At 40.1% G+C, this 23,909-nt stretch overlaps 1 protein-coding gene across 5 annotated transcripts in view; it reads left to right on the top strand.

The window, feature by feature from the left end:
• Positions 1-3,804, top strand: part of ZBTB8A (zinc finger and BTB domain containing 8A) — a 118,577-nt gene extending 114,773 nt beyond the window's left edge. For all 5 annotated transcript variants that reach the window (XM_071217564.1, XM_004471358.4, XM_058303971.2 and 2 more), the window contains one exon: positions 1,544-3,804. In XM_071217564.1, the coding sequence (XP_071073665.1) occupies positions 1,544-1,879 (336 nt within the window). In that variant the 3' untranslated portion in view covers positions 1,880-3,804. The remainder of the gene's footprint in view (positions 1-1,543) is intronic.
• Positions 3,805-23,909: the final 20,105 nt, after the last annotated feature.

Raw genomic sequence — 23,909 nt, 5'->3', positions numbered from 1 at the left:
CTGATATGTAGTAGAACCACTATAATGGTTGATTATGACCAGTGTCCATTCTGAGTAGTTAGCTGATTAAACCAGGTATAGACCCCAAGCCTTCTGTATTAGTCAGGATTCTCTAATGAAACAGAACCAACAGGCAATATCTGTAAATAGTATGAGATTTTATAAAATTCTCTCATGTGACCATGGGGATGCACAAATCCAAATTCTGCAGGGCAGGCTGCAAACCAGGGGCGCCAATGAAGGTCTTTGATGAGTTCCCAGGAGATTGGCCATCCAAAGTAGGGCTGGAAAATTCTCTCTGAATGTTGAAATCACTTCCCCTTTTAAGGCCTTCAGTTGATTGAATAAGACGTCACTCATTGCTGACAACAGTCTCCTTGGTTGACTGTAATCAGCCATCTGTGCAATCAACTTACTGATGATTAAAGTCCATGAAATTTCTTGCATTAAAATTATCCTAGGGAAGTGGATTTGGCTTAACAGATAGAGCATCTGCCTACCACATGGGAGGTCCAGGGTTCAAACCCAGGGCCTCCTGGCCTGCGTGATGAGCTGGCCCACGTGCAGTGCTGATGCGTGCAAGGAGTGCCGTGCCACACAGGGGTGTCCCCCGTATACAGGAGCCCCATGCACAAGGAGTACACCCCGTAAGGAGAGCCACACAGCACGAAAAAGTGCAGCCTGCCCCCTGCCCAGGAGTCGTGCTGCACTTACGGAGAGCTGATGCAGCAAGATGACATAACAAAAAGTGACACAGATTCCCGGTGCCTCTGACAAGAATATAAGCGAACACAGAAGAATACACAGTGAATGGACACAGAGAGCAGACAAATGGGGGGGGGGGCGCCAGGAAGGGGAAATAAATAAATAAAAAATAAATCTTAAAGAAAAAAAATTATCCTAATGCTTGCTTGACCAAACAATTACCTGGCCAAGTTGATACATTAGCCTAACCATCATACCACATCACAGCTCTTAGTCCAGTCCTTTTTCTACCAGGTCACGTTCATTAATAAAAATGACAAGTATTCCTTCTATCCAAAAATACTGAAACATTTAAATTTGGGGCAATATTTTTTCTTTCTCTGTTAAAATAAAAAAATTAATATTCACATAAAACAGGGAGGTTTTTTTCCTGAATTAATATGTAAAGTCCTTAGGACAGTACATAGCACATAGTAAGGGTTTGTGATTATTATTATTCTGGAGAGGTATCCCCTTGTTACCTCAAATGCCAGTATACTCTTGGATTAAGGAATATGGGAAATTATTAGATACTTTATTATTTTTAAATTATTATAAAATAATATTTATTATTAATAAAAAACATAGCCATTATTTGGAGAAAGCGGATGTTTACTAGAGTAAACATTTCTGTGACATCAATTTATCACCAAAACTTCTGATCTTTTTCTAATAATTAGACGTTAATTTAAGTTTTAATATCTGGCGAACATATTAAGTTTATGAATTGGTACCTGAAATATCAAACTGTCCTGCTTCTGGAAAATCATTTTTTAAAACTATTTAAATTTCTATGCAGATTCACCAGGCATGCAAACTAATATGCAGAAAATGCAAACGCCATGTGACTGATCTAACAGGGCAAGTTGTACAGGAAGGAACCAGGCGTTACAGACTCTGTAATGAATGCCTTGCTGAAGTCGGCATAGACAGCCTCCCCATTGACTTGGAAGCTGAGCAACATCTTATGTCCCCATCAGAAGGAGGCAAGGATTCCAGATGGAACTTGAGTGAAGATGAGAATAGATCATATGTGGAGATTGTAGAGGATGGGTCTGCTGATCTGGTCATACAACAAGTTGATGATAGTGAAGAAGAAGAAGAAGAAAAAGAAATAAAGCCCAACATTAGGTAGCTGTAAAGTGAACCAACAGAGCTGGCATGTCTGTGTTTTATATTGATTTCCTGTATCTCTCTCTTTTCCATCGTCAGGGTCTGGTTAACAAATTTATTATATGGACTTTAAAGAAATGACCTGATGTAACTTGCATGCTTTTCTGAACAGAAAGTTATCCATTCTGAACTTTGTTGCCCTAAAATATGTTGCTGCACTAGAAAGAAAGACCTAGCTTGAGTTGGCATGATGGATGACAATATTCTTACATTTAAAACAGATACACTCTTTTTCAATAGTGAAGATCTACTTAGCAAAAAAATTTTTAAAGAAATTTACTACAATTAACTTTATATAAGACAATTTCAAGGTATTTCAAAAATGCATAAACTACCAATATTGAATTTTCACAGGGAACCAGGTAAAGAGCACGTTGAAGGGTCTGGCAACCCAAGTGAACGAATACATTTTAAAATTAATTTCAGAGCTGAAACAACCTATCATTATTCTGATATCCTGATTGTTTTAGGATTATGGCTGAAAACTCATCTAAAATTTTTAAAAATCATTCATATTTGAAAATTTAGTCCTTAAGTTAAAAATGATACTTATGTCATCAGTACTAGTAAACAAAACAAGCAAAAAACTAAAGCAAAGCCAACCAAAGATTGTACACAGACATCATGTTCCTAAAGCAGGAAACGAATATTGACTAAAAAACTAGATAATATTTGAAGATGTATCAATAAAGTTCTCTTCCACTCCTATAGAAAAATAAACAACTGGTTCTAAGAGTAATTTCTAACATTTATGTAGTGCTATGTTATTTATAAACTGCACTCACACATATTTTCTTAATCAGCAAGGCAGATATTATTATCTCTATATTACAAATGAAGAAATTAAGGTCATAAAGTTTAAGTGGAATGACTGGTGATTGGACAGGTTCTGATTTTAAAAGAGTCCTCTCTCAACTCTATATATGTTTCCTGAATTGGCTAAGAATTGAAGTCAAACCTCACCAATCTGCATTAATTATAAAAATAAGCCTATCAATTAGAAAGTATGAAAGAAAAGGAATTTAATCATTTTCAACAAAATATATCCTGAACCAGAGTTATTCAAACAATGGTAATCCTACAGTATCTATTTCTATGTTTTTATGTTGTTATTTATATGTAAGTTTAAAATACGAAACTATTTGAACAAGTTATTCTCTTAAAACTTTAAGCATTTTTGCTTATCTTAATTATGTAATATTTCAAAACAAACTTCTCCTAGCATACGAAGTGAGGTTTAAACTCCTTCCCTGAATGAATTAGCAAACATCCCAAAATTAAGCTAAATTGGAGAAGCATTATTGTAGTTCTCTAGATAAAGCCTAAGTAGTAGAACTAAAGAACCGACCTTCATAAGGGTCACTGCAAGTTATCACAATTAAGTTTGATACAGTTTAATTCTGATAGATATAGGTGCCACGTTATTCTATATTTTTAAATGCCACAATATATCTCAAGATGGCACTTTTTTGTTATCCTCTCATTTTTTAATTAATAATTGTCCTTGATACCAACTATGAGCTAAAATGGTTATTTCTAAAAAAAAAAATTTATAAATTTTTTTATAAAACTTTGTTTTGTGGTACTTAATTCTAAGACTTTTTCAAGATTCCCTGAAGGCAAACTTTCCATTGCTTCAAATCTAGATGGTATCCATTAAGTTCACTGTTCTTCCAACATGACTGCTTCTGAATCAGGGTTCTTAACAGTTAAGCTCTATCCAAACATGGGAGAGAAATTTCTCATTCTCTAGTTCCACTGGAATAATGATAATACCTTTCAAAACTATAGCCTGATTTTAAGTTGATGGGGACAATCGGAAAAATGGCTGATTTGAGCCTCATTCATAGAAATAAAGTAGTGCTTGCATGTGTATACTTTAACACACTTTGGTCCATGATCTAAATGTTCTTTTATGCTGTTTTCTTATGCATGCAAACTTCACATACATCCGCATGAATGTTAGAAAAGTTCACTGAATACAGTGTCAAAGACTTGTAGAGCCTTTTCAGAAATACTCTTTCCCATATTGTTTATAACAAGCATCAAGCAATCCTCACAAAACAGCTATATCAAGTTCACCAAACTAGTCAGAACATTTGTTCTGTCATTTCAGTATCATAAAGAGGAACATTTATAACATGTTTGTGAGTTGTAAATAATAATTCCAGGTATTACTTTTTTGTTTTTTTTCACATCAGCAAAAGCCATACGCCATTGGATACTTTATCACCTTTAGACATATATATTATGGCTTTAGAAACCAATTCTTTTCTAGAGTGAAACTGTCTATTCATTTCGGAGAAAACTGAATTCATTGGCTTACAAAGAGGTGTAATCTGTTTAAATAAGCTTCATTTATGCCAGGGATTTTTTAATTTTTTCATCAAGAGAATAATGAAGTTTGTTAGATCAAAGTTTGCTCTTACAGAATTCTGTTTATCAGTTTTATGAATGTCTTTCTAGCTCTATTGTCCTCAAGAGTGTCTGGTTGATGGGCTGGAAGTTTTGCAAAAATGAAGCCCCACTGCACTCATACAAAGTGTCTGGAAGAAGCAAAATGTACTAGATCAGTGTTATATAAAATAATGTTTTTTTTACCCAAGAAACCCTTTATTCCAATGAACTGTATCATGGTGAAGCTCAACCTTTAAGGCATAACTCCCCTGAGAGACATCTCTGCAGTACTCAGGAGTACATATTGAAAAACAGGTAATCAGATAACTTCATGCATTCCCTTTGAACATTGTGATCTTATTTCATCTCTCCTCCCTATTAGCCACTGTTCTTATAAACAGATAACCATAGGGTCTCATTTAGGATATCGAATTGAGCATCATTTAGCAAATCACATCCTTAGTTTACAATGTTCGGGAAATGGACTTGGCCCAGTGGTTAGGGCTTCCATCTACCACATGGGAGGTCCGCGGTTCAAACCCTGGGCTTCCTTGACCCGTGTGGAGCTGGCCCATGCGCAGTGCTGATGCGCGCAAGGAGTGCCGTGCCACGCAAGGGTGTCCCCCGCGTAGGGGAGCCCCACGTACAAGGAGTGCACCCCGTAAGGAGAGCTGCCCAGCGCGAAAGAAAGTGCAGCCTGCCCAGGAATGGTGCCGCCCACACTTCCCATGCTGCTGACAACAACAGAAGTGGACAAAGCAACAAGATGCAGCAAATAGACACAGAGAACAGACAACCGGGGGAGGGGGGGGAATTAAATAAATAAATCTTAAAAAAAAAAAGTTTACAATGTTCCTTCTAAATATAGTTGTCACATCTTAACACTTTTTAAGAACAAAATTTTCAATAATATATTTTTGAGTAATAAAATCAAAACAGGTTACTGCTTTCATGTGGCCAAATTATACATGAAAAAGTTTTGATGTTTCAATTATTTATGAACTTGGAACTCAATTCATTAAAGTTATTTTACCAAGTCATAACCAAAATATATTGAAATTTCTACTCCTACTTTTTAAAATATTTTTGAGTCTTAAAATTCGTAGAATGGGAAATGACTAAAAATAAGACAGCATAAGAAAATGTTATGTTTAACTGGGAAGGGAGATAATAATAGGTACAGGAGAACCTAAATTTTTAGATTTTAAGTTCTATGTTATTTTATATTAGAGTGGATCAGTATTACTATTTATCATTTTTATAGCATTTTATACTTGCAAAGTATTTAATAATTTTTAATAGTTATTCTTTACATATCTATGAAATAGAAGTCATCTCACATGAAAGGTAAAGAAATTCAGGTGCAGAACAGTAAAGCAACCAAACTACTCAAACAATGACAAAAATAATAATTAGAATTATCAGATTTTTTTCAATCCTAGAATATCTGCTCAATTCACTGAGGAATATTGCATATCATTCTATTTTATAAGGTGACTCTACAAATAACAGGCAATTGGGAAGCAGACTTGGCCCAGTGGATAGGGCGTCCATCTACCACATGGGAGGTCCGCGGTTCAAACCCCAGGCCTTCTTGACCCGTGTGGAGCTGGCCCATGTGCAGTGCTGATGCGTGCAAGGAGTACCGTGCCACGCAGGGGTGCCCCCCGCACAGGGGGGCCTCACACGCAAGGAGTGCGCCCCATAAGGAAAGCTGCCCAGTGCAAAAGAAAATGCAGCCTGCCCAGGAATGGTGCCGCACACACAGAGAGCTGAAACAAAAAGAAACACAGATTCCAGTGCTGCTGACAACAACAGAAGCGGACAAAGAAGAACACACAGCAAATGGACACAGAGAACAGACAACTGGGGCGGAGGGGGGGGGGAAGGGGAGAGAAATAAATAAAATAAATCTTAAAAAAAAACAAAACAGGCAATTGCTTTAAAGCTGACATTACTGTATGTGGCTAAATCCTATACAGAATAAATATTATGTAAAGGATGTGACTAGTAACAAGAGTTTTAATGATAAAATTCAGTTTATCACGGAAATGAAACTATTTAGCCAACTCTTTTGTGTATTCTGAAGTATAATTAATATTTTGTTTTGATACAGGCATTTCTTAATTATGCAGGCTAATGGAGCCATGAATAGGCAAGAAAAATGAAATCCACAGAGGATCTATAAACTTCATTTTCAAACATGTCGGCCTTTTCCCTACAGTACTTTTATTAACACCGATAAAATTAAATTTTTAAGTATAATGTTAATAAGCAATAAACCACACAGCAAGAGAAGGCAAGGGACTCTTAACTTTTAATGGAAAAATATTTTTAAATGTACTTGAATAGCATAATAAACACTTTTCATCATCCCTTTTTGTTTTTTTTCACATCAGCAAAAGCCATATGCCATTGGAGACTTTATCACCTTTAGACAGAGTATCAGTGACCAGGTTGTCTTAGTCTGCCAGAGCTGCTTATGACAAATGCCACACAATGGGTTGGCTTAAACCACAAGCACTTATTGTCCCACGGTTTTGCAGGCTAGAAGTCCAAACTCAAGATGCCAGCAAGGCCAAGCTTTCTGCTGGGGTCAGTAGTGTTCTGGTGACGGCAGTCCTCTAGCACATGGCATTCTCTATCCCTGGTCTCCGCCTTGGCTTTCTCTGACTCCTGGCTTCTCTTTATAAGGCCTCCGTAATAACGGTTTAAGGCACACCTTGATTCAATATAGACACACCTAAATAGGATCTTAGAAGATCCTATTCACCAATGAGCTCACACCTTAACTGATACATCTTCAGAGGGTCCTATTTACAAATGGGTTCATACCCACAGGAAAGTGGATTAAGATTAAGAACATGTCTTTTGTTGGATTACATAATTCAGTCTACTACAGAGGGTAATGCTCATCACTTCTTTATCTTTGGCTTGATGCAAACATTTGCGAATATTACATTGAATACAACCTGAAAAATACATCTAGGAATTTATTATACTCTGCCTCACTCTTTCAGATTTCCAGATACGCAATTCCATTTTATAGTTTCTTGATTTTCCTATTGGAAAAATGTATTAATTCCTTATTGCTTTTCCCTACAACTACTTAATTCCCTTATTAAAAGAGTAACTTATTTTTATTCAGCCCATAATGGAACAAATGGAACATTTCTCCCTAAATCAGTGGCTCTTAACCCCGGCTGCACATTAGAATCACTTATGGAGCTTTTAAAAATACAGATGCCTAAGCAAATCTGAATCTCTGGCAGATGGGCCCTGGGTGTGAGTTATTTTTTAAAAGATGTCCCAGTATGTATTATGTGCAAAATAGGTCTCCTATTCAAGGTTTCCCTCTGTCTTCCCCATAGAAATGCTAAAAATGGGCAGTAGGACCCCTGGATCTTCCATGCCACTGGTTCTCAACCCACTTGCTAGGAAAAAAATTTTTAAATATAGACATCTGATCCAGTACAATATTAATGTTTGTGAAATTTAATAGGAAAATTACAACAGTGGGTCATCTTCAAATAGCCCATTTTTACTTTGGGATCCATCTGCATTTTATTTGTCTATGGGTGTTCTGGGAATTGACACAGTACTTCAAACTAATAAAAGAACCATATAAATACATGACTAGAAATACTCTCTCTTACAATTTTGCAAGTTGCAATATTTTCCTTGCCTTTAAGCGAAAAGCACCAGAACATTCTCCAGGCACTGGAAAGCTCAATTGCAACACATTAAAATTCCAATGAATTGAATTAAATAATGTTTAATTCACGTTAAATATAACACTGGAGAAGTAAGAGTCAATAATACTAAGATCTGGGAAACGGACTTTGGCCCAGCGGTTAGGGCGTCCGTCTACCATATGGGAGGTCCGCGGTTCAAACCCCGGGCCTCCTTGACCCGTGTGGAGCTGGCCATGCGCAGTGCTGATGCGCGCAAGGAGTGCCGTGCCACGCAAGGGTGTCCCCCGCGTGGGGGAGCCCCACGCGCAAGGAGTGCGCCCGTGAGGAGAGCCGCCCAGCGTGAAAATAAAGTGCAGCCTGCCCAGGAATGGCGCCGCCCACACTTCCCGTGCCGCTGACGACAACAGAAGCGGACAAAGAAACAAAAAGCAGACAAAGAAACAAGACACAACAAATAGACACCAAGAACAGACAACCAGGGGAGGGGGGGAAATTAAATAAATACGTAAATCTTTAAAAATAATAATAATAATACTAAGATCTGTTATTTAAAGCAATCTTTGAACAAATTTGGAAACAAATTTCTTTGCTTTACTTCAATTATCACTATTAAAAATTTTTGAAAATGACTTTTCAATAAAGTACAATTGTCATTCCCACTTACAAGGTTATGTTTGTAATCCATACATGACATATATATCCCTTCAGCAGTGTTGTATATACAGACATTCTCTTGCTTAGTTTCCTACAAAAAAAATTTTTCCAAGGACGAATAGCACCTCCCTGCTTAATTAAAAACAGTTAAATACTGAAGTAATATTAAAAACAGATACTGTACCTTTTGTTGCGTATTTGAATTAACTTAAAACTTTTTTTCCTGGAGGGGTAAAGAAGAACCCACAAGCAACACAGCAGTAGAAATAGTGCCTATGAGCACTGGCACCAGACGCTGCAAAATTTTTAATCTATGTTAAAAAATGAAACTTTTCTTTCCCCCTCTAAGTGGCGTGATATTTACTGGTGCTTAGGCGAGTGACCAGTATGGCTTTCTATCTTATCTTCAGAGATGACTACACCAGTGAGTGGAACTAAGGAGTAGGAAACTTGTTTCTCCTTCTTTTCTTTTCAGTCCCGTTTAGCCCCACGACTATTCTTCTTGGAAAGTCACAAAGGCTGGCAGCTAGAACCCAGGAGAAGTGACGAAACTACCAGAAGCCCCCAAAGCTAGGTCCTGGGGTGGATGGGATGGTGGAGTAGAAATTTTTCTGTTGTGCGTAGTGGGTGCCTAGTAAAAAGCTCACATTTGCCAAGTACCGCCTAGATCCCCGTCCTCTGAGGTAGGTCCCGGTTTAAAACGGGAGGGAAACAGAGGATTGGGGAATTTACTAATTAATCCAAAATGCGGGGCACTACTCAGTTGCAGGGATTTGGACCCATGCAGTCAGACGCTGCAACCCACTAAACCCGTCACCTTATAAGCGCAACCCAACTGCCAGGAGGGCTAATTTACTTTATTCTCCCTCTAGAAACAATCATTGGGTATTACTTAAGTTATTGTGCCCTGTGCAACAAAGGCCACCGAGGTGGCTTCAGCCCTTGCCTTCCCTCCACACATAACAGCAGGAGCCATAATGTGCAGAGGGGTGGGCCCTGGCGGCTAGTAAGAGCCTTGGGCGCCCAGGAGTCTACAACCAAGCCACAGGCCCCTGAGCCTTGAAGAGGGAAGGCGGATGGGGAGGGCAGGACCCGACAGGCTGTGGGGAGAATGGCGCCCACTCTCAGAACACACTGTGCTAGTCAGGTTTGGTCAGGGCCACCTCACTGACGTTCTAGTTTACCTTGTGTGCCTGTTTCTTTTCTTTCTGTCTCTTCTCTAACTTCCTTTTCTTCTCATCCTCCTTTCCTTCCTTTGTTTTTGAGGAGGCCAGAACTCTTTAAGAGAAAAATTATGCATCAAATGTAATCCAACAATCCCATGAGGTACGTACTATTATGGCCATTTTACAGATAAAGAAATCAAGGCTTAAAATGGCCAGATTAGAGAGTTAGGAAGTGACAAGAAGAAAACGAGAAACAGAGCCTTTATGTAGGGAGTATAGATGAAAATATCCACATTGGAAGTTACTGCATTTAATGATTTCTGGAACTGCATGCAAGGAAGGATGAAATGAAGTACTGTTGGAGCTTTACAGTCCAGCTGGATAGATATACGTATGGTCAATACTGATTTAAAGTAGAAACTAGCAGGTGCCAGAAGTACATCCACTTATTCTTTCAACAAATATTCTTGCAACAAATATTCTTGCAACAAATATTTGTTGAAAGAAGGTGCAGCCTCCCTCAAGCACCCAGATTGAGAGGGAATTCAGGCAAATTATTTGGGCAGGTAGAATATAACATTTATTATTGTTTTTACACACAAAAATGAAGATTAAAAAGGCCTTTAATCCAAATGTACAAATAACCTCTAGTGATTTTTTTTTTTAATTGTTTTGAGCTATGCCTTAAAGAATGGAAAGAACATCAAGTTAGGAGACTTACAACAATGAAGGGAAAAAAGAATTGAGCAATATAATTTTTAAAAGCTAGCAAATAGGGAAGCAGATTTGGCCCAGTGGTTAGGGCGTCCGTCTACCACATGGGAGGTCTGTGGTTCAAACCCCAGGCCTCCTTGACCCGTGTGGAGCTGGCCCATGCGCAGTGCTGATGCGCGCAAGGAGTGCCATGCCACACAGGGGTGTCCCTATGCCCCCCGCACAAGGAGTGCGCCCAGTAAGGAGAGCCGCCCAGCGCGAAAGAAAGTTCAGCCTGCCCAGGAATGGCGCCACACACACACAGAGCTGACACAACAAGATGATGCAACAAAAAGAAACAGATTCCTGTGCCGCTGACAACAACAGAAGCAGACAAAGAATACCACGCAGCAAATAGACACAGAGAACAGACAACTGGGGTGGGGGGGAAGGGGAGAGAAATAAATAAATAGATAGACAGATAGATAGATAAATAAAAGTTGTGCTGATCATGGCCCTTAAAAAAAAGGCTAGCAAATAATTGAATTAAGGAATGGAAGTACAGTCTAGGGAGTGAAAGGATGAGGGTACTCTTTTTGTTTTGTTTTTTTTTTTAAAGATTTATTATTTATTTATTTAATTCCCCTCCCCTCCCCCGGTTGTCTGTTTTCTGTGTCTTTTTGCTGCGTCTTGTTTCTTTGTCCGCTTCTGTTGTCGTCAGCGGCACGGGAAGTGTGGGTGGCGCCATTCCTCCGCAGGCTGCTCCCTCCTTCGCGCTGGGCGGCAGGATGAGGGTACTCTTGATAGAAATAAGGAACATGGAATTTGGAAATGAAAACATGACAATAAGGATCATCTTGCTAAAACAGCATGTTATCAGGAGTTCTGGAATTAGGAAGACCTGTACTGGGTGTCACTGAAACAGACCACTCAAGATAGAAGTTTCCAAGGAGGTATATAAAATAACCAAAAACCAGTTCCCTTGCTCCTTAAGGTGACTGTAACTCTAGAGAGTTGTGACTATATAGTTGTGACTATATATATGAATTTACTTATTTTTATGCAGCAGTGTATCCATAAATTGAAAATGCAGCCAAAGTACTTCATCAGAACCAAGATCTAGTAGACAAGCATCAAGCAGGTGGAATAAATCCACATGGCTTCAGAGAAAGGAGAGTTTCCAGTTGCATTAAAAAAAAAAACAAGATTGGTGGGTAAGAAATAATCTGGGGAACAGAACAGACAGACCTGTTTAGAGACGAAAAGATTAGTGGTTACCTAGGGCTGGGGGCATGGAGGATGTAAGAGATGACTGCTAAAGAGTATGGGGCTTCTTTTTGTAGTGGTAGAAATGTTCTAAAATTGTTGATTTTTGCCCACCTGAATATGCTAAATACCACTGAATTGTGCATTTTAAATGGGTGAATTATATGGCATTTTATTTTAATAAACTATTACCAGAAGAAAAAAAAAGACCTGGGCAAAAATTCAAAGATAGGAACTGGTGAATTATATTGTGTGAATGTGGCTAGTGAGTGATGGTGGGCAGGCTGTGCTGGTAGTGAAGGCTATGGGAAAGCCATGCAAACAATGATAAAGATGGATTCAGTCAGCCAATAATTTGTTCTTCTTTCTTCTCATTGTGATACACTCCTTGATGTTTCATTCTGTGAGTTGTGAGGAAATCAGGAAGGGAAAATAAACAGAAGGGAGCGATAGCAGTTTGACATAGTTATGAATTCCAAAAATAGATATTTGATTATGTTTGTAAACTGGTCTGAACCTGGGCATGATTAAGTTATTAGGGCTTTAATTGGGCCACATCATTAGGGGTGGGGACTCACAAATAAAAGGCATGGTAAAGGACAGAGTTGAGGGTTCTTAATGTTGGAGTTTTAATGCTGGAGTTTGATGCTGTAGTCTTAATCTGGAGCCCCGGAGAAAGAGACAGAGCCATTTGCCTGATAGTCTACAGCTGACCATGTGGAGAAAGACAAAGCCTAGAGAGCCTCATAGTCCACAGACGACCTCGTGGAGGAAACAGGAGCTGAGCCCGGAGGAACCCAGGAAGCCTGAACCCTCGCAGACGTGGGCACCCATCTTGCTCCAGCATGTGAAAATACTTTGGTGGGGGAAGTAACTTATGCTTTATGGCCTGCTATCTGTAAACTCCTACTCCAAATACCCTTTATAAAAACCAACTAATTTCTGATATTTTGCATCAGTACCCCTTTGGCTGACTAATACAGGAGCCTTCTAGAAGGCCAATTGGTTTGGTGTAAAGGGAAAGGGCAGAGCTTTTGAAAATAGATGTTCAACTAAGATATGAGAGAAAGAAAAGATTAACACGGGAAAAATGCAGGAAGTGGGGAAGCAGGAAGAAAAGTGTGAAGAGAAGAAAGCAAGAGGGGGAGAAGCAGAAAAGAGTGATTTTGTTTGCTTTCCTTATAAACTGACACTCAAGCTACCACGTCACCTTGTAGAATGGCACTGGCTCTAAGAACTGTCTCTAGGCTGGCCTTGCTTTAAGAATTAAGGAGGGAAACGGACTTTGGCCCAGCGGTTAGGGCATCCGTCTACCATATGGGAGGTCCGCGGTCCAAACCCTGGGCCTCCTTGACCCGTGTGGAGCTGGCCATGCGCAGCGCTGATGCGCGCAAGGAGTGCCGTGCCACGCAAGGGTGTCCCCCGCATGGGGGAGCCCCACGCGCAAGGAGTGCGCCCGTGAGGAGAGCCGCCCAGCGTGAAAAGAAAGTGCAGCCTGCCCAGGAATGGCGCCGCCCACACTTCCTGCACCGCTGACGACAACAGAAGCGGACAAAGAAACAAGACGCAGCAAATAGACACCAAGAACAGACAACCAGGAGAGGGGGGGAAATTAAATAAATAAATAAATCTTTTTTTAAAAAAATAAAAATTAAGGAGGATATATGTTACCACAATACAAATTTTAAAAAGATAGAGAACTGAGGGGAGAAAGTAAAGAGGCTGTTAGCATTTATGCTTGTCCTAATAATAATAACTGAGTATTTATTATGTGTCAGACACTGTTCTAAGAGCTTTATATGTACACATCCATTTAATCCTCTCTACAGATACAGAACCCTGTGAATACAAGCATCATGCCACTTAAATGAGGAAATTAAGGCACAGAAAGGTTAAGCAACATGCCCAACCAAAGGTTAGTAAGGTTTTGAACCCCAGTGATCTGGCTCCAGGTTATGCTATTAACCTTCATACCAAGATCCTTGAAATAAAAATGTTAGCAGAGTAGTGTTTAAATACCACAGCCCCAAATATCATTTCAAAATGACTCCCTTTCTCATTTATAAAATAAGATTCTGGCTGGGCTACCTGACCTGTGAGTTGTTTTTAGAGAGAATACAAGTAGACACAGAAGAACACACAGCAAATGGACATAAAGAGCAGACAACGGGGGCTGGGGGGTGGGGGGAATGAAATAAATCTTTCCCATTTCAGAGATGGGAAAACTGAGGCTAAGAAAGTTTAAAGAAATTTCCAAGTCATATAGCTAGTGAATGACACATCATTACTTAGCCATCTTAGAGGGAGAGGCACCAGTTATAAAAGGTCATCATCATATATAATTTCCTGAAAAACCATTACCATAACATTACAGAACACCATATCCTTGCCAGTGGCTATTAGGGTGGATAAGCAGACCCTGATGGCATAACTTGTACCTTTTGGTCAAAACCACCAAAAAAACATTTCAGTAACAGATACCTTCTTTTTCTCAGTTAACTCAGTTGTTTAAGATATATTACTGGATCATATAAACTTAGAATTTAGAAGAGAATTGAGAATTCACTTTTGAGTAATATCCATAATAAATAGATGAGGAAATAGGTCCAAGGTCTGACAGAAGATCATGGCTTAGAAAATGAGGCTCATGATTTTTTTTTTTTTAAGATTTATTTTATTTATTTCTCTCCCCTTCCCCCTCCCCATCGTCTGGCTCTGTGTCCATTCGCTGTGTTCTTCTGTGTCCACATGCATTCTTGTCATGTGGCACTGGGAAACTGTTGCTTTTTTTGTTGCGTCATTTTGCTGCGTCAGGTCTCCGTGTGTGTAGTACCACTCCTGGGTGGGCTGTGCTTTCCTTCGCGCAGGGCAGCTCTCCTTATGGGGCACACTTCTTGTTCATGGGGCACCCCTACATGGGGGACACCCCTGCATGGCACAGCACTCCTTCCACACAACAGTACTGCAAGTGGACCAGCTCACCACACCAGGAGGCCCTGGGTATCAAACCCTGGGCCCTCCATATGGTAGGCAGACGCTCTATCAGTTGAGCCACAACCACTTCCCCAGGTCATCTTCTTGAGAATATCTACAAGACAGATATTTTCAAGAAGTTGACCTGCAGTCCCTAAGAATTTAATGTAATCAATTCTTTTTCCACTTATCACTAAGTATTCAGTGACCATCTAGGGGCTTTCCTGCTGTTACGTGCCAAGACTAGCAAACATTAAACAATTATAAAATTGAGTAAGCTGGCAAATCTTTAAAGCTAACCAACGAAAGAGACATCATTCAGAGAAGACCACTGAAGGCTGGAACAATTAGGGAAGGCTTCCTGGAGATGAAGTTTGAGTTGGGCTTTAAAGCAAAGCTTGCAAAATAGCCACATGTGGACCAGATTAATCCCAGTTTGGTTTGTTTTCCCCTCCTTGTGATGACCTGAACAGTGGCATTGTTTGTTTTTTTATTGGTAGCTTTCACATACAAACCTAAGTTTCTGGCAAGTCATGAAAAACTGCAATACATGGCTTGTATTCCCACTAGCAACAATGGGCTAGAACTGAAGAGGCAGCTGCCTCCTTAGGTACTGCACAAGTCTGTGGCACAAGCTCACAGCCCATTACCATTCCCTGCCTGGCTCCTGGAACAGTGGGTTTTGCTACCTCTACTTTTTGATATGGGAAAGCCAGCCAGAAAGAACGAGACACAGAAGTAAAGGTGAGTGGGTATGTCACAGGGAGGGAGAAAATGTGGAGACATGTTTGACTAGAACAGAGCTTTCAAGTGAGGAAATGGTTCAGTCCCCACAAAAAGTAGCTCTGCATTGGGGAAAAGACACATACCTGAGACTGGCCAGAGAGGCTGCTGTCTACCTAGTGTAACCATCTCAATGAATTAAAAATAAATAAAATGGAAAGAAGATAAAGCTCAAGTGGTTGAGACCCTGCTTCCCACTTCCAAGATCCCTGGTTTGATCCCTGGTACCCCCTAAAAAAAACAAATTATAAAACCAATTCTCACTGGGGAGTAGATGTAGCTCAGTGGCTGAGTGCCTGCTTCCCATATATGAGGTCCTAGGTTCAATCCCTAGTACATCCTAAAAATAAAATAAATAAATAAGCGTAAAATGCGCCCTGGTACATCAAATAAGTAAATAAATAAATAAATAAGCACGCAAGCAAGCATAAAATGTGCTCTGCTACTGACAGTTCCAGAATAACAACTTCACATATACAGGTTATCTTTTACTTAATATCTACATTTTGGCCTATTTTTAAACTAATACAACTTTAGTGTTCACGTGAAAATATAACGTTTATTATAAATAAAAAGAATGATAACCTGTATTGCATAGTTACATTTGTCTTGTTTTATTGAACCCCGTTATATGGCACTGGTGGTAAGAGATATGGCATACACTTTTTTTCTAGTTAAATCTGTATCCCTCTTTGCTTTAATGTATCCTAAGCTTAGAGGTCTTATTCTGGATTCGGCTCTTCCATTGCTCTCATGGTATTCCACTGCTCATTTTTACAATCTACCACCAGTCACCCAAGATATGCAAAGGGGCCCATGAAAGAAAGAAAAAAAAGAGCCCTATTTCACCCTGGAGATTTGTCCAAACAAAAAGTAAAGGGGGAATTGAATTGTGGGAAGATAGCACTGAACTAACAGGCAGCACTTAATACACTCACAAAAACAATGAAGAGCTAAAAGCTGTCCAGGGAAACTGCTTTGGGGTTGAGCAGACCAAGACCGTGCTACACAACTCCCAGGGTGAGGGACAGAGAGATGAAGAAGCTGAAACAACGAACATGAATTACCAAGCCCATGGCCATTGGGAAGCCCCCCTCCCCCAAGTTATCCCCCAAGCTATTAAGCTGGGGTAAAACCTCTGGCTCACTACAGTCAACTGAGAGGGGAACAGACATCTTCCTCCCTGTCAGCTGTTTCAAGGAAAAAGGGAGAGGAAGTCAGGGTGCTTTTCTTCAGTGAATTCGGCCAGCAGAGCCCACTTTGAATCTCTGATCTGGAGATCAGGCAGGAGATATTGGCAATAGGGAAATTGGCCATCAGAGTAAATTCACCAACATATTAAGATGCCTAGACATCAACAAAAAATTACAAGCCAGGAAGCGGATGTGGCTCAAGCAATTGGGCTCCCATCTACCACATAGGAAGGTCCAGAGTTTGATACCCAAGGCCTCCTGGTGAAGGCAAGCTGGCCCACACAGCGAGTTGGCACATGCAGAGTGCCGGCCCATGTGGATTGCTGCTCCATGCAGAAGTGCCGCGCCATGCAGGAATGCCACCCAATGGGGAGAGCTGGCAAAGCAAGATGACGTAACAAAAAGAGACACAGAGGAGAGACAATAAGAGACTTAGCAAAACCAGGGAGCTGAGGTGGTGCAAGGGAATGATCACCTCTCTCCCACTCCATAAGTTCCCAGGATTCGTTCCCGGAGTCGCCTAATGAGAATACAAGCAGACACAGAAGAACACACAGCAAATGGACACAGAGAGCAGACAGTGTAGGGAGCAGGGATAAATAAATAAATAAATCTTTTTTTTTTTAAATGACAAGCCATACTAGAAAACAGGAAGAGATGGCACAGTCAAAAGAACTAAGACAATCAGTGATAATCAAACCACTCTCCTAAATCACTTCAAAGAATTTATAGAAAATATGACTAAAGAAATAAAGGATATTAAGACGACACTGTCTAGGGAAGCAGATTTGGCCCAACAGATAGGGCGTCTGCCTACCACATGGGAGGTCCATGGTTCAAACCCAGGGCCTCCTTGACCAATGTGGAGCTGGCCCACGCGCAGAGCTGATGCACACAAGGAATGCCGTGCCACGCAGGGGTGTCCCCGCATAGGGGAGCCCCACACTCAAGGAGAAGGAGAGCTGCCCTGCGTGAAAAAAGTGCAGCCTGTCCAGGAGTGGCGCCACACACACAGAGAACTGACTCAGCAAGATGACGCAACAACAACAAAAAAAGACAGAGATTCCAGGTGCCGCTGACAAGAATACAAGCGGACACAGAAGAACACACAGTGAATGGACACAGAGAGCAGACAACGGGAGGGGAGGGGGGTGGGGAGCAGGAAGGGGGGAAAGAAATAAATAAAAAATAAATATTTTTTTAAAAAAAGAAAAAAAAAGACAATACTGTCTTATCCAAACTGATCTATAGATTCAATGCAATAACAATCAAAATCCCAACAGATTACTCTACAGAATTAGAAAAGGTAATTACAAAATTCATATGGAAAGAAAAGTGTAACCAAATAGCCAAAAGCATTCTAAAAAAGAAGAGCAATGTGGGAGGAATTTCACTGCCTGATCCCTTGAAACATATTACAAAGCTACAATGGTCAAAACAACACGGTACTGGCATAAAGATAGACACATCTATCAGTGGAACAGAATTGAGAATCCAGAAATAAACCCTCACCTATACATTCACCTGGTTTTTTACAAACCTACCAAGTTAATATTAATAGGACAAAACAGTCTCTTCGACAAAGGGTGCTGGGAGAACTGGATATCTAAAACCAAAAGAATGAAAGAGGACCCCTATCTCACTCCCTATACAAGAATCAACTCAAAATGGATCAAATACCTAAATATAAAAGTCAGGACTATAAAACTACTAGAAGAACATGTAGGGAAGCATCTTCAAGATCTTGTAGTAGGTGATGGTTTCTTGGACCTTACACCCAAAGCACAAGCATCAAAAGAAAAAAAAAAGGTAGATGAACCTCCTCAAAATTAAACTTTTACACCTCACAGGTCTTTGTCAAAAGGCTGAAAAGGCTGTCAACTCAATGGAAGAAAACTTTCGGAAATCACATATCCAGTAAGGGTTTAATATCCAGGATTTATAAAGGGATGTGATAACTCAACAATAAAAAGACAAATGACCCAATTTAAAAATTTGGCAAAAGACTTGAATAGATATTTGTCCAAAGAAGAAATACAAATGGCAAAATTCACATGAAGAAATGCTCAACATCACTATGTAAATCAAAACTACAATGAGGTATCATTTCATACCTATCAGAATGGCCACTATTAAAAAGACAGAGAACTACAAGTGTTGGAGGGAATGTGAAGGAACAGGAACACTTATTCATTGTTGGTGGGAATGCAGAATGGTACAGCCACTGTGGAGGACTGTTTGGCAGTTCCTAAAGAAGTTGAATATCGACTAGCCACATGACCCTGCAATACCACTACTGGGCATATACCCAAAAGAACTGAGAGCAGTGACATGAAAAGACATCTGCACACTAATATTCTTAGCGGTATTCACAATTGCTGAAAGCTAGAAACCCAGATGTCCATCAACTGATGAATGGATAAACAACTGTGGTGTAAGCACATGATGGAATATTATGCAGCTGTAGGAATAAATGGAGTCATAAAGCACATGACAACATGGATGAACCTAGAGGACATTATGTTGAGTGAAGTAAGCCAAATGCTAAAGGACAAATACTGTATGACTGCATTACTATGAACCAAATATATTGTATAATGTGTGATTCAAAAAAAAATTTAATGTATCCAGTACATTTAACTTAGATATGGATATTTTTATTCAACTGTGTTTTCTTTTTCTTTTTAAATTGTTTATATTTTCAATTTTTAAAGGTACAAAAGTGGAAAAAAAGGGAAACGGACTTTGGCCCAGCGGTTAGGGCGTCCGTCTACCATATGGGAGGTCCGCGGTTCAAACCCCGGGCCTCCTTGACCCGTGTGGAGCTGGCCATGCGCAGTGCTGATGCGCGCAAGGAGTGCCGTGCCACGCAAGGGTGTCCCCCGCGTGGGGGAGCCCCACGCGCAAGGAGTGCGCCCGTGAGGAGAGCCGCCCAGCGTGAAAGAAAGTGCAGCCTGCCCAGGAATGGCGCCGCCCACACTTCCCGTGCCGCTGACGACAACAGAAGCGGACAAAGAAACAAAACGCAGCAAATAGACACCAAGAACAGACAACCAGGGGAGGGGGGGAAATTAAATAAATAAATAAATCTTTAAAAATAAAAAAAAAAAGTGGAAAAAAAAAAAAGACGACAATGACACTGGGAGAACATAAAGAACATTTTGAAAGACTGCAAAGAAAAGTAACAGAACTTTGGGACTGAAAGACACGATGGGGAAACGGACTTGGCCGAGTGGTTAGGGCTCCGTCTACCACATGGGGCCTCCTTGACCCATGTGGAGCTGGCCCATGCACAGTGCTGATGTGCGCAAGTAGCGCCCTGCCACGCAGGGGTGTCCCCCGCATAGGGGAGCCCCACGCACAAGAAGTGTGCCCCGTAAGGAGAGCCGCCCAGTGCAAAAGTTCAGCCTGCCCAGTGTGGCGCTGCACACACGGAGAGCTGACAGCAAGATGACCCAACAAAAAGAGACACAGATTCCCGTGCCACTGACAACAACAGAAGCAGACAAAGAAGAACATGCAGCAAATAGACACAGAGAACAGACAACTGGGGGGGGAGGGTAAGGATAGAGAAATAAATAAAAATAAATAAAAATCTTTAAAAAAAAAAAAAAGACACGATGGATGAGATTAAAAATACATTAGAGGGGGAAGCGGCTGTGGCTCAATCAGTTGGGCTCCCATCTACCATATGGGAGGTCCTGGGTTCATGTCCTGGGGCCTCCTTGTGAAGGCAGGCTCACCCACATGCTGAGGAGAGCCGCCGGCCTGCAAGCACCGCAGAGTGCTGCCTGGCCGGCAAGTGCCGTGGACAGCTGACTCAGCAAGGTGATGCAACAAAAAGGGAGACAAGTAAAAATACAGAACGCACAGCGAATGGACAGAGAGCAGACAACGAGCAAGCCACAGAGGGGTGGGGGGGTAGTGAAAAAAAAAAAGATTAGAGGGAAGAGGATTGTGGCTCAAGTGACTGAGCTCTCGCCTACGAGAGGCCCCTGATTCAGTTTCCAGTGCTTTCTAAAGAAGACAGCAAGCTGGCACGACAGGCAGGCACAGTAAGCTGACACAAGATGACGCAACAAGAGACACAAAGAAAATCATAATGAGATACAAAAAGCAGGGAACAGAGGTGGCTCAAACAATTAGGTGCCTCCCTCCCATGTTGGAGGTCCCAAGTTCAGTTCCTGGTGTCTCCTAAACAAAAAAGGAAGACAAACAGACATGGCAAGTACAAACAAAGCGATGGGGAGAAATAAACCTTAAAAAAAAATACATTAGAGGGAAGTGGATGTGGCTCAAGCAACTGAACTCCCACCTACCACATGGGAGGTCCCAGGTTCGGTTCCTGGTGCCCTCTAAAGATGACGAGCAAGACAGTAAGCTGAGGCAATGGGCAGGCATGGCGAGCTGATGCAACAAGATGACACAAGAGACACAAGTAGGAAAATATAATGAGAGACCCAACAAAGCAGGGAGCAAAGGAAGCTCAAGTGATTAGGTACCTCCCTCCCATATGGGAGGTCCCAGGCCCAGTTCCCGGTGCCTTTTAAAAAGACCAGTACACAATAAGCAGACACAGCAACTGCAAACAATAAGGGGGTGGGGAAAAATAAATATTAAAAAAAAAAATTAGGGGGCACATAAGAACAGATTTTGGTTGAATTGCTCAAAGACAGAATTGCTGATTTTGAATACATAACATATGAACTGGAAAAGACAGGAGAACAAAGAGAGAGAGGAGATTGGAAAAAATGGAACAAAGTCTCAGGGAATTGAATGATAATGCAAAATGCACAAACATTCGCATTATCAGTGTCCCAGGAAAAGAGAATGGAAAAGGGGCAAAAAGAATAATTGAGGATATAATGACCAAAAACTTCCCAACCTTATGAAGGACATAAATATCAATATCCAAAAAGGACAATATACTGTAAACAGAATAAATTTGAATAGACCTACCTGAGACACCTACTTTCAGAATGACAAATATCAGAGATAAAGAGAGGATTCTGAAAGCAACAAGAGAAATGCAAAGCACATATACCAGGGAAACTTGATAAGGTTAAATGCTGGCCTCCCATCAGAAACCATGGAGGTGAGAAGAAAGTGGTACGATATATTTAAGGTGCAGAAAGATTCCTTGTGATCTATTAACTTTGATAAAAAAAATTTTTAATTAAAAAAAAAAAAAGGTACTGAAAGAGAAAAACTGCCAGTCAAGAATTCTGTATCCCACAAAACTGTCCTTCAAAAGTGAGGGTGAGTTCAAAGTCTTCACAAACAAAAACTGATAGAATATATTGTCAAAAGACCAGAATACCAAAAGATACTAAAGCCTGAAAGGAAAAAAACATATGGTTAAAGCATATCATGGTGTTTGTAACTAGCAGAGCTATTATATGGGGATGCCAGTGGTTGAAGGGGAAAGTCTAAGGTCATGTATATTATTAGAAGGAAAGCTAAAAACTGTAGCACGGGACTGTGTAAGATAGTAAAGCCTCATGTACACCACCAATACGGGTGATATTGCATATATGACTGTTTTTACAAAATACAAATACAAATATACTAGAGAGAAGAAAAAAGAATAGCACCTATGTACAGCAGGTGAGGTGTAGAGATTGAGAGGTGATGAGTTTTGTTTGTTATTATTGGAATAATGAAAGTGCTCTGGGAATGATCGGGGTGATGAATCACAAATATGTGATTGCACCGAATCCTATAGATTGTACTCTTTGGATGGATTCATGCTCTATTAATATGTATCAATGAAATTGATTTGTTTAAAAAAAAAAAAAACAGAAAACTGCAAGTGTTGGAGAGGATGTGGAGGGAAAAAAATGCTTATTCACTGCTGGTGGGAATGTGGAATGGTATAGCCACTATGGAAGTCTGGCAGTTTCTAAAGGAAGTTAGATATAGATCTACCATGTGACCCAGCATACCACTACTAGGTATATACCTGGAAGACCTGAGAGCAGTGACATGAACAGACATCTGCACACCCATGTTCATAGCAGTGTTATTCACAATTGCCAAAAGATGGAAACAGCCCATGTGTTCACAAGCTGATGAATGGATAAACAAATTGTGGTATATACATGATGGAATATTATGCACCAAAAAAAGAAATGAAATTGTGGGGCATATAACAACATGGATGAACCTAGAGGACATTATGTTGCGTGAAACAAGTCAGGCACAAAAGGACAATTATTGTATGATTTCATTATTATGAACTAAATATAATGAGCAAATGCATGGAGTTAATAGCTAGACTGTAAGTCACCAGAGAAGAGAATGTGGTTAGAGTGGAAAGCTGAGGTTTAAGCTGTGTGGAATTGGTATAAATTTGTGAATGTTTGGAAATGAAGAGTAATGGTGAAAGCACACATAGGATTTGTAGTTAGCAGAACTAACATGAGCATGATAGTGGTTTCGTGTTTTTTTTTTCTTTTTTGGAGTAATGAAAATACTCTAATATTGATTGAAGTGAAGAATGCACAACTCTGTGATTATACCAAATGCCACTGATTGTACATTTTAGATAAACTGTATGGTTTATGAATTTAAAAATAATAGTGTGGTTTGGGGGAAAATACAGCAAATGTAAGATACAGACTATAGTTAGTAGTAATACTTTGATGAACATTATAAAAATGTTAGAAATGTTTCAAAACAATGTAGGGTATTGGTGGTGGAATGAGGTATGGGAGCCCTGTATGATGTTATGTCATTTTGTAGGTTTACAGCTTTTACCATACACTTGTTGTTTGTGTAGGTTCATATATGGTAATAAATTCTTAATGGAAAAAAAAGTAAAGGAGCTCTTCTGGATATGTTTTACTTGGAGAGCCACACTTTAAATTTACAAAATGTGTCTGAGACTAAAGAAAGCTAAGGAACACTAACCCCAAACCCTGCACAGTGCTGAAAGAGCTCTCAGAAAACTCACAGGCAAGCTTTTCCTTTTAGGTCAAGTTCAGCAGAGTCTGTATTTGGCACTACCCAGTGGCTGTCTTTTCTTATGTACTTGTGAATAAAGAGCAACTATGTAAACTCTTGATCACAAGAAAGGATACCTCAAATAATAAACAAAGAATAAAGTTACAAATCAAATTTGATTTTTAAAAAATCACCTAAACTTAAAAATTCAGATCATTTTAAAGTTG

The sequence above is a fragment of the Dasypus novemcinctus genome, chromosome 9 (assembly GCF_030445035.2).
Source record: "Dasypus novemcinctus isolate mDasNov1 chromosome 9, mDasNov1.1.hap2, whole genome shotgun sequence".
Lineage (NCBI taxonomy): Eukaryota > Metazoa > Chordata > Mammalia > Cingulata > Dasypodidae > Dasypus > Dasypus novemcinctus.
This window is presented reverse-complemented; position numbering and strand designations above follow the sequence as displayed.